Source organism: Anarhichas minor, unplaced genomic scaffold (assembly GCF_050575085.1).
Source record: "Anarhichas minor isolate MPS153535 unplaced genomic scaffold, ASM5057508v1 ptg000011l, whole genome shotgun sequence".
Classification (NCBI taxonomy): Eukaryota; Metazoa; Chordata; class Actinopteri; order Perciformes; family Anarhichadidae; genus Anarhichas; species Anarhichas minor.
This window is the reverse complement of record NW_027466457.1, coordinates 15,752,501-15,770,000: the sequence shown is the minus strand read 5'-3', so window position 1 is coordinate 15,770,000 and position 17,500 is coordinate 15,752,501. Positions and strand designations below refer to the sequence as shown.

The window sequence follows — 17,500 nt, the reverse complement described above, 5'->3', positions numbered from 1 at the left end:
AAGAAGTGATTATGAGATGTAGGTGTATAGGTTGATGACAAATTATTCATAATTTATATAAAAGTATGTTCTTAAAAAGATGAGATTTATTGTGCGTAAAAGCGTCGTCTTTCGGCTCCATTCTGTCACCATCTACGCTGATATGCGCGCTTTTTTTGTTTGCTGCCTGACTGACATTGGCTGAGAACGTGCTCCTCTCCCCTGAACGCGTCGGTGCAGTTTGAGTGAAGCGCCCCCATCCCGCGTGGACCGCATCTCAGCGGCGCGGCGGAGCTCCGGTCTGGACGCGGGCCAAAGCCTGTCTGGTGTCAAACCAGCCTGAACAGATACTCTCAGACATCTCATTTCTTCACCTCATTCCTGAGACGGGACTCTGCCCACCCCTCGTGTAAAGCAATTTAAACCTGATAGCACATCATCGCCACTGAAAATATTTGCCAGACTATTAATTAAGAGCTTCACTTTCCTTTTTCCTTTTTTTTCCCCTCGCCGGCGCGCAACCGAGTCATGGCTTTTACGCGCAGACCTCCGTCCTCCGACTGTGTGATGATACATTTTTTTATCCAAGCTTGATTTTTTTTTTTTTTTCTTCGGAGATTCAAGAAGTTGTGACTTCTCCTAATGTTTTATATTTCTGTCTTTCATTCGTGGGGATGCTCCGTCCTGATCCATAAAAGGACCGACGTTTGGTTAATATGAACTTATTGCCGAGTGGAATATGTTTTTATTTATCTGTAGCAGTCTGCTGGATGACGGCCGAGGTCGATGCGTCCTGGTGGTGAGTACCGTGAGTTTTTCTTTATTATTACGTCTTCAATGCAACCTGCAAAAGCCCACGCGCTGCATGCATGGCTTTCTTACTGACACGTTTTAGCGCAAAATGCGGTTAAACGTTGTTTAAATGAATAAAATGGGATTTGTATTGTTTCTCTCCTCTTTGTGATTATTATATTTTTAATATGTAGGCCTTAAAGTCTTGATTGGGTGAATTGTTTTTCATGACTTCGTTTTTCTCGCAAAGGTTCTGTTTCCATTTTTCCAAACTTCACAGCGCCTGTGATACCGAGAGGCTGTTTGCACAGATACTTTTCCTTAATTTCTTTCTCTCTGGCTGCTCTGGTCTTTCTCCAGCCTGCAAGTGTTCAAATTCCCTGCATGTCTGTCGTCACCTTGTTCTGCAGGTACATGGGAGTGTGGACTTGTTGGGAGTGATTTCAACACAAAGCTGCTCAAGAAGACACCTTTTTGTGTCGTTACTTCGTTATCTTTTTACTATTTCTGACTGTCTTCTTTATTCAACATGTTCTTGAAGTTCTGTCTTTTAGATAATTGAGAGAACTCAGATTGTGTTCTAACATTTCATCCAGATGTTTTCACACACTACTCCCCCCCCCCCCTCCCCCATCTCACACTTTCCCTTCCTTTGATCAATGCTTTAAAAAGTCTTCCCCCAGATGTTCACACGTCCGACTCTCTCTGTCCGTCTGCAGGTACATGGGCACGCTGGGCTCCCAGGTGATGTGCGACAACATCCCCGGTCTGGTGAACAAGCAGCGCCAGCTGTGCCGCCAGCACCCCAAGGTGATGCAGGCCATCGGCGCCGGGATGAAGGACTGGATCTCCGAGTGCCAGCACCAATTCCGCAACCACCGCTGGAACTGCAACACCACGGCCAGAGACCACAACCTGTTCGGACGCCTGCTGCTGCGTAGTGAGTGGAGGACGAGACTGACTTTACTTTAGCCTTTAAAAAGCATCTTATGCTAAATGAGGTTTCAAAATATCTTTAAGATTTAGAACAGCAGGGAGAGACTGACTGAACATAAACCCCCATGTCCACCCTGCCTGCTGAAGTGTCCTTGAGCAAGTCACTGAGCCTCAGGGGGAAGAGAACGTTTAAACAGGTTTTGAGGTTTTGAGGGATTTAAATTGAGCATCACATCAATCAGAGTTTATTTTTCCTGTAAGCTGTTAAAGTTCAGTTACTTCATGTCCGTCCTAGACCTAACCAAGTAGTTTTGTTGCCACGTTGTTTCCTGTGAAGACGGAAGTTTATTTTGAAAATACTGGATCCATCTAACGAGTAGGAAGTTGACAGGTGTTGCTGGACTTTTCACATGAACCGTTGTCTTTAAAACTTACAAGACTTTGTTGTAGGAAAACAACAATTATTTGACTTCGTAACATATGACTACTTAAGTACATAAACAATCAGCGTATCAGTATATATCTGTATCTTTTTAGAGATATAACGTTAGGCCGTATTGCTCAGCTCCCAGCAGTGAAGTGAATAAGATGCAGCCATGACATGATGAGTTCAGGGACCTCAAACAGGACCAGGAACATAAAGTTGGATTGTCTGCACCAGTATCTGCTGGATTGTGTTACAGCACACCGATCTGTGAACAGCAACAAACATGTTGTCTCAATTAAACGCCGACAAACTTAAACAACCGGTTGGTTTTTTTAAAGTGTTGATTTACTGCGACACCGAGGATTTCCTCCTTTTCTTTCTCTCCACAGAAGGTTGGTTGGATCGCATTCCACACCTCGTCTCACTTTACATCTGTACATTTATCACGTCGGTGCAGCCGACTGGTTTCGCCGTTAGTCTGTTCTCATGTGTAGGGGGGGGGGGGGGCATGCTCCTCAGTACTTTGTTGTAGTAATATTATGACGTCTGGTACTCAGATTTAGTGCTAAAAAGATTTGTTGGTGGAAGAAAGATGTATCTGGAACACTTTTCTTTCTTTCTTTTAGTCTTATTTATGCTCCACAAGTGATACTTATGTTACCAAGTTTGAGCAGAAGTGCAACACATTTTAGTAGTATTTGTATTTCATAACACAGTACATACAGTAACGGTAACAATGCTGAATTCATCTTGTCAGATGTTATAGATTATAGATATTACAGATATAATATTGTCAGCCCCAGTTAAAAATCACTCATCTGAAACAATGGGAAAAGATTTGTAGTTGCAGTTAAAGATCACTTAACTTGTACTTTGTGTTTTTATTTAATCTTTATTAAATTTACCAGAATTAGCAACAGTTTTGATAATTGATTTATGGAGCAAAGCAAGTCATTTATCAAGCAAGAATACTGTATGAATACCATCAGAAGTAAAAACACTGTTTCAGCTCCTTTACTTTTATTTCATGTCTTTGGGTTTTCGATTGTTCGTCGTACAAAACAAACAATCTTTAGGACTTTTTTCCCTATTTTCTTAGATTTTATAGATGAAAATTGAAAAAAGAATCCACAGATTATTCAGTAATGACAATAATTGTTTACGTTCGTCCACTTCAAATACGGTCTCGGGTGTCTAATTACTCTCCACTCAGCTCGTTGAAATGATAAATAGTCATTTAGGTTTTTTTATTCCCACCACTTTGAAGATCCACGTCGGGTCTCTAGCACTGTTTGTCTTCTCTGCAGAAGAAGAGACTGATTGAGCAACAGACGACGCTCAACATGTATTTTCTGGGGGAGTGTGTGTAGTTGAGAAGAGATGTTATATGAAGAGTGTGACGACGACAGTAATGACTCGGCAGCATCAAGGATCTACATTATTAAGCAGCCTGTGACAGATGTTTGCCACTAAAACATAATCTTTTATGTTTTTATTGCCAGTGGAGGATCATCAGGATGCGGCGGCCTGATGTTCCTCTCCCATGCCCTGAGATTTAACCCGCGAGGCGGATCCTTCGACTTAGTCCGTTTCATGTGGGGGGGGGGGGGGGGGGGCTCTAATCAGCCGTGTGGTATTCGGACCTCCCAGCCGGGCCCCGGCCGTGTCACACAGCATTATGGCGGCGCACCAAGGCCCCCGTCAGAAGCTCCTTACTGTCGATGTCAGCCGGCTAATTTCAAACAATTACACAGGAGGGTTTTTAAAGTTTTCCTCTCTGGTGTCGTGTTCTCTCAGCGTTCTCCTCGTTAACCTCGTTAGCCGCGCTCAACTAAGCTCACTGAGACAGTGAGATCACTGTGTGTGTGTGTGTGTGTGTGTGTGTGTGTGTGTGTGTGTGTGTGTGTGTGTGTGTGTGTGTGTGTGTGTGTGTGTGTGTGTGTGTGTGTGTGTGTGTGTGTGTGTGTGTGTGTGTGTGTGTGTGTGTGTGTGTGTGTGTGTGTGTGTGTGTGTGTGTGTGGTAGTTATTTAATACTTGTGCTGATACGATACCTTGAGTTTCTACTCTGATGCCAAAACTCTCAAATGGTAGATTAGTTTTGACAACAGCAGCTTTACGAGAACTTTGCCAAAGTAAGCGAGTCTTTAACTGGTAAACTATCTGATCTGATTTGCTTGAACGACACAAATGATTTTTTATAACTTTGCTCTTTTATCATTAATGCAAAATGTGTTTCAAATAAATCACCTTCTTCTGTGCATGAAATCTAGACTTGCCTTTTCTTGCTTCCTTCTTCACACGTTGCGTCATCTCCCCTTCAGGCAGCCGCGAGGTGGCCTTCATGTACGCCATCTCCTCGGCCGGCGTGGTTTACACGTTGGCGCGCGCCTGCAGCCAAGGCGAGCTGGACTCTTGCTCCTGCGACCCCAAGAAGAAGGGCTCGTCCCGGGACGCCAAGGGCTCGTTTGACTGGGGCGGCTGCAGCGACCACGTGGAGCACGCCATGCGCTTCAGCCAGGGCTTCGTGGACGCCAAGGAGAGGAAGGAGAGGGACGCCCGGGCGCTCATGAACCTGCACAACAACCGAGCCGGCAGGAAGGTGAGGAGGCACTCATCATCTAAAACACCTGCAGCAAGAAACCAATCTTTGATCCAAAACTGAGCTACTTTATCTGTTTGTTTAGAATGAGGAGAAAGTTGAGTTCCTGTTGGAGTTCATCACCAAACAATCTTCTCTTAACGTCTCTTCCTGTTCCCTCTCCTCTCCAGGCGGTGAAGCGCTTCATGACTCTGGAGTGTAAATGTCACGGCGTCAGCGGGTCGTGCAGCGTGCGGACCTGCTGGCTCGCCATGGCCGACTTCAGACGCACCGGCGACCACCTCCGCAAGAGGTACAACGGCGCCGTGCAGGTGGCCGTCAACCAGTACGGCACCGGGTTCACCGCCGCGCACGCGCACTTCAAACGGCCCAGCAAGAACGACCTGGTGTACTCGGAGGACTCGCCGGACTACTGCATACGGGACCACGAGTCAGGTAAACGCCCGCCGACCTTTACGGAACCACGGGGAGCGGATGAGTCGACGAATGATTCAGATTAAAGTTTAAACTCTCCAGTGAGCACATCAGGCAACATCTGGGAAGTCTGTTTTTTTGTCAATGAAGTCTAAACGTACACTTAAACTAAAGATGATTTTTTTAGGTGGATCATCTTCCAGTGTTTGTTTAGTGCCGGATCGTTTTCACAGAGAGCCTGAAAGTTACAGGGTGGAGCGGATATTTTACACACTCAGGTTGGACTTTAAAAAATACTTCATGCTTCTGTTTCATGAGGGAATCAAGAGCGGTTGTGTCTCCTGTTCGTCAGAGGGAGTCTGCATTGAGTTGAACAGTGCTGGTTGGTGACACCGTGTTTTTTTAAGGTTCAGTTCACAATTAATGTCTCCAGCGTCAAGACGTGGATTCTTATCAGCAGATTCTAAACGACGAGTGTGTTTGTGGAACTAAGGAGGCAGTGAGTTGTTCTCGGTGTTACTGCTGCACTTTAGGAACCATCTTCACGTATTTGAAGTGATTAAACTCCCGAGTAAAGAAAGGAGATCTTGAGGTAATTCTGCAGCTCCAGTGTCCTCCTGCCCGTCACGCTATCTTTAAGGAAAACATCAGACTGAGAATCTATGTGGATGATTCTGTAGTTTGTTTTTTTCCCCTCTATTGACTGATTCAATGAAACACAGGAAACTCAACCTGAGGTTTTCATTTGTACGGCCGGAAAACAAATGTTGAAGTAAGTGTGTGTGTGTGTGTGTGTGTGTGTGTGTGTGTGTGTGTGTGTGTGTGTGTGTGTGTGTGTGTGTGTGTGTGTGTGTGTGTGTGTGTGTGTGTGTGTGTGTGTGTGTGTGTGTGTGTGTGTGTGTGTGTGTGTGTGTGTGTGTGTGTGTGTGTGTGTCCAGTGATTTATAGTGATCTGTGGTGCTCTAAGGTTTCAGTCCACAGAAGTGTGTAATGGGTCTTAAACTGGCCGACACCCGATCGCCCCGGATCATCTGCTGCTTGTCAGGCATCCACCTTTTCTGTTCACACACACACACACATAGATGCATATACACTTGACGGCATGATTTTGGCCAGCAAAGAGAGGCATATTTCGGGTGGGGGGGGATACAATAGTTAGTAATACAGTGTGTTTTGTGTCAAAGTGAGACGCTTCTCCAAATTCTGGACACTTTAAATTAAATGTATATATAAAATAGTCTCTCAAGGACACTTGTGTAGGGTACAACTCTTGTTCTAGGACACTTGTGTAGGGTACAACTCTTGCTCAAGGACACTTGTGTAGGGTACAACTCTTGCTCAAGGACACTTGTGTAGGGTACAACTCTTGCTCAAGGACACTTGTGTAGGGTACAACTCTTGCTCAAGGACACTTGTGTAGGGTACAACTCTTGCTCAAGGACACTCGTGTAGGGTACAACTCTTGCTCAAGGACACTCGTGTAGGGTACAACTCTTGCTCAAGGACACTCGTGTAGGGTACAACTCTTGCTCAAGGACACTTGTGTAGGGTACAACTCTTGCTCAAGGACACTCGTGTAGGGTACAACTCTTGCTCAAGGACACTTGTGTAGGGTACAACTCTTGCTCAAGGACACTCGTGTAGGGTACAACTCTTGCTCAAGGACACTTGTGTAGGGTACAACTCTTGTTCTAGGACACTTGTGTAGGGTACAACTCTTGCTCAAGGACACTTGTGTAGGGTACAACTCTTGCTCAAGGACACTTGTGTAGGGTACAACTCTTGCTCAAGGACACTTGTGTAGGGTACAACTCTTGCTCAAGGACACTTGTGTAGGGTACAACTCTTGCTCAAGGACACTCGTGTAGGGTACAACTCTTGCTCAAGGACACTCGTGTAGGGTACAACTCTTGCTCAAGGACACTTGTGTAGGGTACAACTCTTGCTCAAGGACACTCGTGTAGGGTACAACTCTTGCTCAAGGACACTCGTGTAGGGTACAACTCTTGCTCAAGGACACTCGTGTAGGGTACAACTCTTGCTCAAGGACACTCGTGTAGGGTACAACTCTTGCTCAAGGACACTGGTGTAGGGTACAACTCTTGCTCAAGGACACTTGTGTAGGGTACAACTCTTGCTCAAGGACACTTGTGTAGGGTACAACTCTTGCTCAAGGACACTCGTGTAGGGTACAACTCTTGCTCAAGGACACTCGTGTAGGGTACAACTCTTGCTCAAGGACACTCGTGTAGGGTACAACTCTTGCTCAAGGACACTTGTGTAGGGTACAACTCTTGCTCAAGGACACTCGTGTAGGGTACAACTCTTGCTCAAGGACACTCGTGTAGGCTACAACTCTTGCTCAAGGACACTCGTGTAGGGTACAACTCTTGCTCAAGGACACTCGTGTAGGGTACAACTCTTGCTCAAGGACACTCGTGTAGGGTACAACTCTTGCTCAAGGACACTTGTGTAGGGTACAACTCTTGCTCAAGGACACTCGTGTAGGGTACAACTCTTGCTCAAGGACACTTGTGTAGGGTACAACTCTTGCTCAAGGACACTCGTGTAGGGTACAACTCTTGCTCAAGGACACTCGTGTAGGGTACAACTCTTGCTCAAGGACACTCGTGTAGGGTACAACGCTTGCTCAAGGACACTCGTGTAGGGTACAACTCTTGCTCAAGGACACTTGTGTAGGGTACAACTCTTGCTCAAGGACACTTGTGAGTCAAAGGAAACGTTGGATGTTGTAGTGAATGAACCCTGGGCTTCGTCTGTCAGGGTGTCATGTATTCATGTGTGAACAGTGGACGTTATCAGACACCGTCACGGTTTTATGACCCTAAAATAAACCTGCTGTTTAGCGCGCAGATGTGTTCAGAAGAATGGTTTGAATTTATCTTCATCTCTGGAAGATAAAAGCGTTAGTTTGATCTTTGGTGTTTTATTTAAATATATTTTATTTATGTTTCCAGTTCCAGACTAAAGTCATGTGATCCAAGCAAAGGTCTATTTGGGGAAGTGATTTAATTTGTGGAATTTGTTTAACAGTGATATTTGTTACCCAGAGAGTAAGGCAGTAACCTAAATTAATTTGGTATATTAATAGTTTATATATTATTGATACTTCTGTGTATCGAGACATATCATTGACATACAAAATAAAGCTAAAACCGTTCTGAATTGATGGACCTCTGGAGGTCTTCGGGCCCCCTTCAGGGAACAAGTAGAGGCTTCACAGCAGACATGAAGGCTTTCTGTGCTGTGTACATGTAAGCAGGGTGAGGCAACACACACACACACCCCTTCGGGCCTCTCATGAGAACTTAACTCCCTCTCTAAAGACCGAGTCCTCTGGGACACACAGAGACAGAGGCATGTAAACTCACTCAGTCATGACACGAACTGTACGGTGAATCATCCTCTCACACACACACACACACACACACACACACACACACGTTCTTTCTCCCATCACACAAACACACACTAAAAAACGCTCAGACATGCAAACTCACCCTCAATCATTCTGAATAACACACAGACTGAATCCAATCTCTCTCTCACACACACACACACACACACACACACACACACACACACACACACACACACACACACAGAGAGAGAGATAGACGGGCCCCTCTGAGCCTCTTTCAAAGTGTGAAATCAATTTCCCTCGGCCCCGGCGAGGCTCAGGTGCTAAACTCATCTCTCGGCGCCCCTTCATCTTAATTCAATAAGCAGACGCTGGGAGAGACTCCGTGATGTCACCCCCTCGCAGGGCAGCATACCGGCAGATGACGGGCGGGCTAAAGGACGGCGGGCACGCCGCCAGAGGGGCGGGGCTTCAGGTTTCATGCCCAGACATATTACCGGGGGGGAGGGGGGGTGCACGGAGCGAAGCAGAAAGTAAACACGGAGCGAATTCCAAGAACTGTGTTCGAGATGGCACTTGAAGCCGGCGCATCATTATTTTTTTCCTTAACTTTTATTTATACAGGAGAAGTCTGCTGAACACACACACACACACACACACACACACACACACACACACACACACACACACACACACACACACACACACACACACACACACACACACACACACACACACACACACACACAGTCCTTCAGTAACAGTCTGATGTAACACAGCAGCTCACAAAGCTTTAATTTAAGTTTTTAAAAAAATAGAAAACGTGTGTGTGCGTGTAGCCGGAGATTTGGGAGAAAGTGTGTGTGTGTGTGTGTGTGTGTGTGTCTGTCTCCTGTAAAATGAACAGCTGATGAAGAGGGTGAGTTCAGGCTGACGGCTCCTTTCATCAATCTCTCATCTCTCCTTCGTCCAGCGTTCATCATCTTACTCGGTTAATGAACGTCTTAAATCTGCAGTAATTTGCTTCTCACCTCTTTGAGTCCACTCATTTGTTTTGTGCTGCAAGAAGTGGCTGAAGCTGCAAACAGAACATTTTCTAGTGATAAAGTGAAGAAATGTGCAGCTGATTATGTTCAAGAGTTGTTTTTTATTTAACATCTAGAAATAGAATGTTGTTTTGTTGATTTTCACCTGTTTTAAAATTCAAAAATGCAGAAAACTGAACCAAAGATTAGTTTGTAGTTTATAAAATAAACGATTATAAAGGTAGAGCAGATACATCCTCACTGACCTCTTCCTCTCCATCTTTCTACCTCTCTCTTCCTCCCCCCCTCTCTTCCTCTCTCTCCCTATTCCTCTCTCCCCCCTCTCTCTCTCCCTCTCCGTCTCTTCCTCTCTCTCTCTCTCTCTCTTCCCCTCCCCCACCCCCAGGCTCTATGGGTACAGGTGGTCGTGTGTGTGACCGGTCGTCGGTGTCCGTGGACGGCTGTGAGGTGATGTGCTGCGGTCGAGGCTACGACACGTCGAGGATCAGCCGGACCACAAAGTGCGAGTGCAAGTTCCAGTGGTGCTGCTCGGTGCGCTGCAGCGACTGTCACCAGCAGGTGGACGTGCACACCTGTAAAGACCAGACGTGACCCGACACCTCGGAGCGCTGCAGTTCATGTCTGTGTGTCGCCTGTCAAACAGCAGGTAGCGTCTGTCGGTGTCTTTGGGTTATAAGCTGATGTAGGTATTTCAGAGAGAAGCACACAGAAATATCTAAGATAAGAGTTTCAAAGATATATCAGGATGTCAAACAAATAAAACAGGTTAAACATAAAGAAGCTAAGAAGTGAACCACGACATCACCGGAGACGGAACACTGTTCCTCTTCATTCACAGCTCAGATCTAAACCATCCGTTGTTCTTACGTCACTGTATTTATTTACTCACCAGTATCTTTGTTTTGTGTAAATATGTGGTTGTGTAAATTAAAATCAGATGTCTAGAGAATGAAACATTATCTGTAACCGATAGGAACGCTTTAACCAGCTCGCTTCACTTCCTCCTGCCGTGAGAGCCAATCACAGGACTCGTATCCACTGGCTGAGATTAAGGAACGTGGACACTTTGTTGTTAAGACCTCTTTAAAAAAAGGACGATTGTGTTCTCTAGTTCTCACTCTTTACCTATAAATCATGTTCACGTCGCTGCAACCATCACTTTTAAAAGTTTTAGCTGTAATGCAGTTTAAGATCAGATTGAAAACCTTTGATAAAAAATGTTTTTGTTCTGTTTTTCATGTCGTACAGAAATGGAGGTGCAAACAAAAGAAGCTGGTTTTAGAAAGTGATGAAGAGTTCACTTGTTTTGTCTTAAACGGGGTTAAAAATGTGAAACCTCCGGCTCTTAAAAATACATTTCCCGTCTCAAACCCCCGGTGGACGCAGATCAAACTCTTGTACCTGTGGACTGAGATGTTAGTTTGTGGAGGAACATTTAAAACCTACCTGGCGTGTTGAGATGTCGTCGTCTGTACTCGGGCTTCTCTCCGGGTCGAGGCCGTCAAACTGCCGTTAAAACGGCGCGAAGCAAAGAAACGTCGGGAGGAAGTCGGCTTGCAGCGATACACAAAAAGTCCTTTATTGTATTTTTTTGTCTTTTCACTTTTTTAATGATGGCAATCGATCACCTCTTTTTTTTTTTTTTTTTTGTACAACAAAAGAACAGCTTTAAATGATTGAAAACCCCCCAAAATGCAAACATATCAAATAAAGTCAAAACCACATCTGGATTCCAGTGTTTTGCCTTTTTCTGTCCCTCGGTTTGGTTTTGAACTCGCTGATCTCGGCACAAAGGTGCGTCAGTCCGGTCCAACGCAGCGCTCCGGGTTTCAGTTCGGCTGTTTCTGTCCGGAAGGAGGTCCTGGTCCTGGGTCTGATTCGGGTCGGGTCTGGGTCAGATGCGGGTGAGTTGGTGCCAGAGGCTGGACGGCAGGATGCTCTCCACCTTCTCCATGATGAAGTTGAGCGGAGCGAACAGCGTGCTGAGGAACTACGAGGGAGACGAAGAACTGTTATAAACGCAGGAAGATGTGGAACAGACGACACAGCAGAACTATAACGATTTAAATCTGACTTTCTTTAATTAAAGGGAAACCTTAAAAACATTTTGCATCGACAAATAAGTTAAAAGCACCAAAGCTCATTCTCCACTTTAGGAAAAACTAGTTTTCACATAATAATCCCAACTCATGGTCCACTCAAGAGCTTTTAAAGGAACTTTAAAACAGAACATTTGGTCTTCATCTGCTGAAAAGAAGACCATGTGATACAGTTGAAAGGCCAGTAAATGGACCTCGAAAGAAGATTGTTTAGTAAAAACCACTTTGATAAATCCTGAAAGCAAAGTGTTAACGGATCAAACTGATGAAGACAGTGTGATACGAGATTTAGTTAGGGAGCAGCAGGCCTGTGTGTGTGTGTGTGTGTGTGTGTGTGTGTGTGTGTTCCAGCTCTCAGCAGGTCCTGTAGATGTATCTGCTGATAGTGTCACTTCAGTGGGGGAGAGATGAGCTCACTCACATTCCAGGTGAGCAGCACAGCGCGGCAGGGAGGAGGAGGAGGAGTTTTAACCTCAGGTGGTGCAGAAAGTAACAATCTAGCAGCTTCTGAACTGAGTCCACCAGAGTCCCTTTAGAAAACCTCTAATTTTACTGCAGCAGGGTCTGACTGTCTCAGTCAGGTCCTGGTTCTGGTTCTCCCATTGCCTTCCTTCCCTCCAGCGGGTCCAGCAACACGTGTTGGCTCCCAGAGAGGAGAAGCTCTGCTCCTGGAGGAGGAGGAGACGACGCTGCTGCTGCCGGGAGCTGAGCTCTCCTCCTCCCTCCAGAGCTCCGGATGTGGGTCTGTCCACGGTGGACCGGCCTCTGCTGGAGGATCTGGGTCTGTCCACGGTGGACCGGTCTCTGCTGGAGGATCTGGGTCTGTCCACGGTGGACCGGTCTCTGCTGGAGTCTGAGCTGAAGGGGTTTCTTGATAGAGGACCAGGACTACACTGAGACTGGTTCAGTCTCACCTTAAAACTTTCCAAACAAGGGAGAACAAGTGAATGTGTGTGTGTGTGTGTGTGTGTGTGTGTGTGTGTGTGTGTGTGTGTGTGTGAGAGAGAGACTCACAGCTTTAGCAAACACTCCCATGAGCTCGGGGAACTGGTGTGTGAGCAGAGCCAGCATGGCGGTGAAGGAGCAGAGGCCGGCTGTGAAGAGGATGAAGAAGGGCAGCTCCTTCTTCGGGTAGACCGACACCTCGTGAAACACTGCTTCCACGTGGGACGAACACACACACACACACGTGCAAACACACACACGCGCACACACACACACGCACACACACACAAAGTTAGTCTATACATTTACATCACATATGTCTAAAACTACTCACTGTTGCCTAATTACTGCCTTAATCACAGTAAACTTAAATAATAATAATTTGTTATTATATAATAATCATTGTTTATTATTCATATTAATATTATTGTGTACTTCTGTATTTTGATGCTTTGGCAAAATATTTTTATTGAAACTTTCATGCCAATAAAAAAAGTCTCATTGAATGTTTTTAAGGAAATATTTCATGAACACAAAAAGACTTCCTCAACTTTAAGAGGACTGACCTCTGACCCCTTCTCTCTCTCACACACACACACACACACACACTCTGTTGCTGCTGGTGGCTGGAAGCCAACTTAATCAAGTGAAGGTTTGTGTGTGAAGACAGACGAGCTGCTGAGCAGACAGCACCACACACACACACACACACACACACTGTGGTGGAATGTATCCGAGTACATTTACTCAAGTACTCTGAGGTGCTTTCAGCTCCTCTAGACCTCAGAGGTAACTGTTGTTCTTTTGTTTGACATCAGGATATCAAGGCCATATGTTCCACCTCGTACTGAGTAAATACGCATTGTGTGTGTGTGTGTGTGTGTGTGTGTGTGTGTGTGTGTGTGTGTGTCGGGGCGTCTCTTACTGGGTAGCAGCTCTCTGTCGGCCGTCTCTGTGCAGATGGGGTAAGGATAGAACAGGTGACCTTTCTCCAGAGGATACGGGATCATTCTGAACGCTGCAGACACACAAAGAACACACACACATGAGTATTTACTGAGTAATTAACAGTGAATCCAATAGAGTGTGTGTGTGTGTGTGTGTGTGTGTGTGTGTGTGTACTCACTGCCCTCCCAGGTGCAGTGCAGCAGGTTGAGCGCCCCCTCCACCCGTTTCCAGTGCTGCAGGTGGAAGAAGGCGTAGGCGATGGCCTCGCTGTCTCCTCTCTTCAGGATGTGTTCTGGAGGAAGAATCAGACTCTTCATCTCCAGCAGATACTGAGGAGGAGGAGGAGGAGGAGGAGGAGGAAGGAACAAAGGCAGAAGAAGAACAGGATTAAATGACGGCAGTTAATCTGAATTTGACAAAAAAAGAAAGTAAATGAAATGTAGCTAAACGGCCGCTGATAACAAGATGTGGGTCCATCGGTATGTTTGATCAGAGAAGATAGAACTTTATAATATATATATAATACATGGTGTATAAGAAGTATTACTAACACCAGTGCCTCATAGAAACTTCAATAGAAAAGTAATATTGTGCATGATATACAGAGCTTATTGTGATGTCATTAAAATCAGTACGTCAGCTAAAAGGTTACGTGAGTCAATAAATCACAATAGTTGATAGAAGTAGTGAAATTGTGTCATAAATTGAACACAAAGGGCATAATTGTGTAATTGTGTTGATGAATGTAACTCATGGTGCTGTCAGACTGCTCAGTGATGTGGAAGAAGCTAAATGGTACAAGAGGCTCCAGACGGCCTTTAAAACGACGTGTTGAAGAAGTGTTTCTCCACGTGGGACCTTCAGAGATCAGAGAGAGGAGCTGGAAGAAATACTTAGTAAATGGGGGCTAAAGACGAGGCCTTTTTCTGAATTGCGTGTGTGTGTGTGTTAATGTGTGTGTGTGAGTGAAAGTGTGTGTGGGGGGGGGGGGGGGTGTGTGAGAGTATATATGAGTCTCACTTTGGGGACGTGAGGGTTGAACTCCACCGCTCTGTGGATGGCTTCTACTGCGTTCATCTCTGCTGTGCTCAGCCCTCGTCTGGATGCTGCCTCTGGAGAGAATCTACACACACACACACACACACACACACACACACACACACACACACACACCTGTCAGTAATCTCACTTGGGACTACACGTCACTATATGATCAAAGTGCTTTATAAAATAAGTCCCGCGGTGCCGAATGAAGACGTTGAAACTCACTCGTCACCAGCTCTGTGAGAGCGACTCATGAATCCTAAAATAAGTGACTGAAAACTGAAGCTGAGTGTTTTGAGTGCATTTAGATCAACATGCATGAAGCAGGAGACGACTCCAGTACATCACTAACAGATGCTTTCGTTGGTCTCAGGGTGTCAGATAACAGATTTAACGGTAATACGACATGTTGACACTAAAACCAATATAAATCATCACAAATGGACAAAAAGATGAAGCAATAAGCACCAAATGTATATTTTCTTCTGTGTATGCATCTACAGGGGTTAAAGGAAAATGTACGTCGAGCGTTGTCGACGGTGGAAAGCGATACTCACTTGTCCGACACCGCCCTGGCTTTGAGCAAGGCTGCTGTGTAGCATATTGTTGCAGATTTGGGTAAACTAATATCTGAGGACACAAAGCAGACAGACGGAGAGTTCAGTGAGCAGACAACCACAGCTGTGACCTGGAGCTCCAGAGTGAAGAAGACTTTAGGTTTCTTCATCAAGTCCTTTCTCAGGATGGTTTTACAGTTGAATCGTGGAGATATGCTGATAATATTCAGCTTTTCGGAGCGTTCTTTGGACATGTAGACGGAGCATTCACAAGGTTTGTTGTTGTTGAACACAATAAATAACTACCGACAGCTTGCAGAGAAGCGTGCCCAAAGAAAAGCCCTCGTCTGTGTTCAGGAGGAGGAACACGGATACTTTAAACATTGTGAAGGACTCGGATATCAACAGGCTCTTAGATATTCACAACGATCTCGACACCGACCTCTTCAAGAAGGTGGTTGAAGTGATGAAAGAGAGGCCGAGTTTAAACAGCCGTCACACTTTTCCATATGTTATCGCAGTGAGCACGGCTGCATGCAAACGTGAATATTAGTGGAATATTCACTTTCTTCAGCCACGCAAACAGCTAAGAAGGAATATTGTCTTTTATGAAATAAGGGCACAAAACAAAGTATTTGTGCATGTAAGCGTAGTACTTGTAAAGTGTTGTTTATTAAATGCAGTATTCACAGGATCTCTGAGTTCAAGATATTTTTTGACACAGCAGTTTTTTCCTGACAGATTAACTTAAAGTAAGGGTTTATACTTTGTCAGGACTTAGGTTAGAGATACTGCTCAGTCTTTGCCGTCTGTATATATCACTTTGTATTTATTTCCGTGTGAACATAAGTGAAAAGCCTCGTGCGTTCGAGCGCCTCACCGTCGTACTTGGCCAGAACGGCCTGGACGTCGGCGTAGTTCTGGAGCTCCAGTAGTGACTCCAGCAGGTTCTCGTGGATGTTGAACATACTGAGGAGAGGGAACTCCTTCATTAACTGGAAAACACACAACTGTTGTTACATGTAATACCGAGCAGGGGGCGACACATGCACACAGTCAGCAGACAAGAGCTTCAGGCTTCATCAGTTATGCAGTTACAGCAACACTTGCCTAGCTAAAAGCCGTGTAATCTGGAGTGTGTGTGTGTGTGTGTGTGTGTGTGTGTGAACACTTACATCTCTCATCATTTTAACAGCTTCTCGTGTTCGGCCGAGCTTTCTGGAGCACATGGCCAGTCTTCTCTTTATGTACACCAATACATTGGTGTCTCTTCCTGTCGGAGGCAAACAGACGCATGATGTAACACACACACACACATCACTTTAAGTGAGAGAGCTGAGAGCGTGTTGGACCGGTTTGTACTCACTGTGCTGGGCTTCGTACTGTGTGCCGTGATGCTGGAGCTGTTGGCTGCGGCGGTAGCAGCCGTCTCCGGCTTTCAGCGCCTGTTTAAACAAACGCTCGGCCTCCATGATGGTCGTGGCTTCTTCCTCCGCCAGCAGGATGTACGCCGTCGCACAGCTGCAGGAGGAGAGGAGAGGTTTCGAGGATCTGTTAAGCAAGGAAATTACACACTAGCTTACTCTGGTGTCCTCACGGAGTCGGGTTTGTCACAGAGATCTGATCAAAGGCCTTTTATTCTTCCCTCGATATGAGCCGTGAGCGACGTACGACACCGACGCGGCTCCTCTGAGCTGCCTTTGTAGCCAAAGACGCTCCTAAAAATAAACCAGTTATCTTCTTAACGAATGATGGCGGTACCCAGAGGGCCAATCTGTGATGAGCTGCTTCACGCCTCCCACCAGTCCTTCCATTCACACCACATATATAGACTAAAAGAAACAGCGTCTATTATCATGTTGGATTCAAGGATTTAGTTTGTGTTAAATGAACAATTACTTTCTTCAGTTTTCTCTTTCTTTTCTCTTCTTGTCGAACACTTTTCTCTGAGGCGAGAAGCTCACTTTTGGGTTCAACTGCTTGTGAACATTTTAAGGGTCACAGTCAGAAGACCAACATCCTGATAAGCAGCTTGATGCGGTTTCATTGTGTCGTTAACAGACGATCAGAGAGTCTTGGAGTGTTAGACCATCCCTCCATGTCTGACGTGTACAGAGACACCAGTTTGATCGGCTCGTGACCTAAAAGATGAGCTGGTTTAATTATAACGGGATTAAAGAACGTTAACGTTTAAGTTCATCGCTCCGCGCTGGTCAGTGACTCGTGGATCTGTTGAACTCTGAGTGAAGCAGGTCAATATGTCATTATGTGTTTTACTGTGTGTGTCATCATGATGAATATTCATCACTGCTCTCAGCAGCATGATTTAAC

General features: G+C 45.5%; 2 protein-coding genes across 12 annotated transcripts in view; one reads left to right on the top strand and one right to left on the bottom strand.

Annotated features, from left to right (window-relative positions):
* wnt2 (wingless-type MMTV integration site family member 2) overlaps window positions 1-10,167 on the top strand; it is a 10,544-nt gene extending 377 nt beyond the window's left edge. Inside the window, exons 1-5 of the mRNA XM_076090009.1 lie at window positions 1-778; window positions 1,491-1,711; window positions 4,457-4,734; window positions 4,905-5,169; window positions 9,962-10,167. The exon at window positions 1-778 is cut by the window's left edge and continues 377 nt beyond it. Coding sequence (XP_075946124.1) covers window positions 696-778; window positions 1,491-1,711; window positions 4,457-4,734; window positions 4,905-5,169; window positions 9,962-10,167 — 1,053 coding nt within the window. The 5' untranslated portion in view covers window positions 1-695. The remainder of the gene's footprint in view (window positions 779-1,490; window positions 1,712-4,456; window positions 4,735-4,904; window positions 5,170-9,961) is intronic.
* Window positions 10,168-11,130: 963 nt separating this feature from the next.
* The window catches only part of LOC142947801 (suppressor of tumorigenicity 7 protein homolog), a 40,616-nt gene continuing 34,246 nt past the window's right edge, over window positions 11,131-17,500 (bottom strand). For 5 of the 11 annotated variants that reach the window (XM_076089640.1, XM_076089648.1, XM_076089650.1 and 2 more), the window contains 9 exons: window positions 16,536-16,720; window positions 16,345-16,442; window positions 16,050-16,179; window positions 15,170-15,242; window positions 14,589-14,691; window positions 13,747-13,897; window positions 13,546-13,638; window positions 12,690-12,832; window positions 11,131-11,566 (listed from right to left, as the gene is read on the bottom strand). In XM_076089640.1, coding sequence (XP_075945755.1) covers window positions 11,471-11,566; window positions 12,690-12,832; window positions 13,546-13,638; window positions 13,747-13,897; window positions 14,589-14,691; window positions 15,170-15,242; window positions 16,050-16,179; window positions 16,345-16,442; window positions 16,536-16,720 — 1,072 coding nt within the window. In that variant the 3' untranslated portion in view covers window positions 11,131-11,470. The remainder of the gene's footprint in view (window positions 11,567-12,689; window positions 12,833-13,545; window positions 13,639-13,746; window positions 13,898-14,588; window positions 14,692-15,169; window positions 15,243-16,049; window positions 16,180-16,344; window positions 16,443-16,535; window positions 16,721-17,500) is intronic. The other 6 variants (XM_076089642.1, XM_076089644.1, XM_076089643.1 and 3 more) reach the window with 6 other exon arrangements.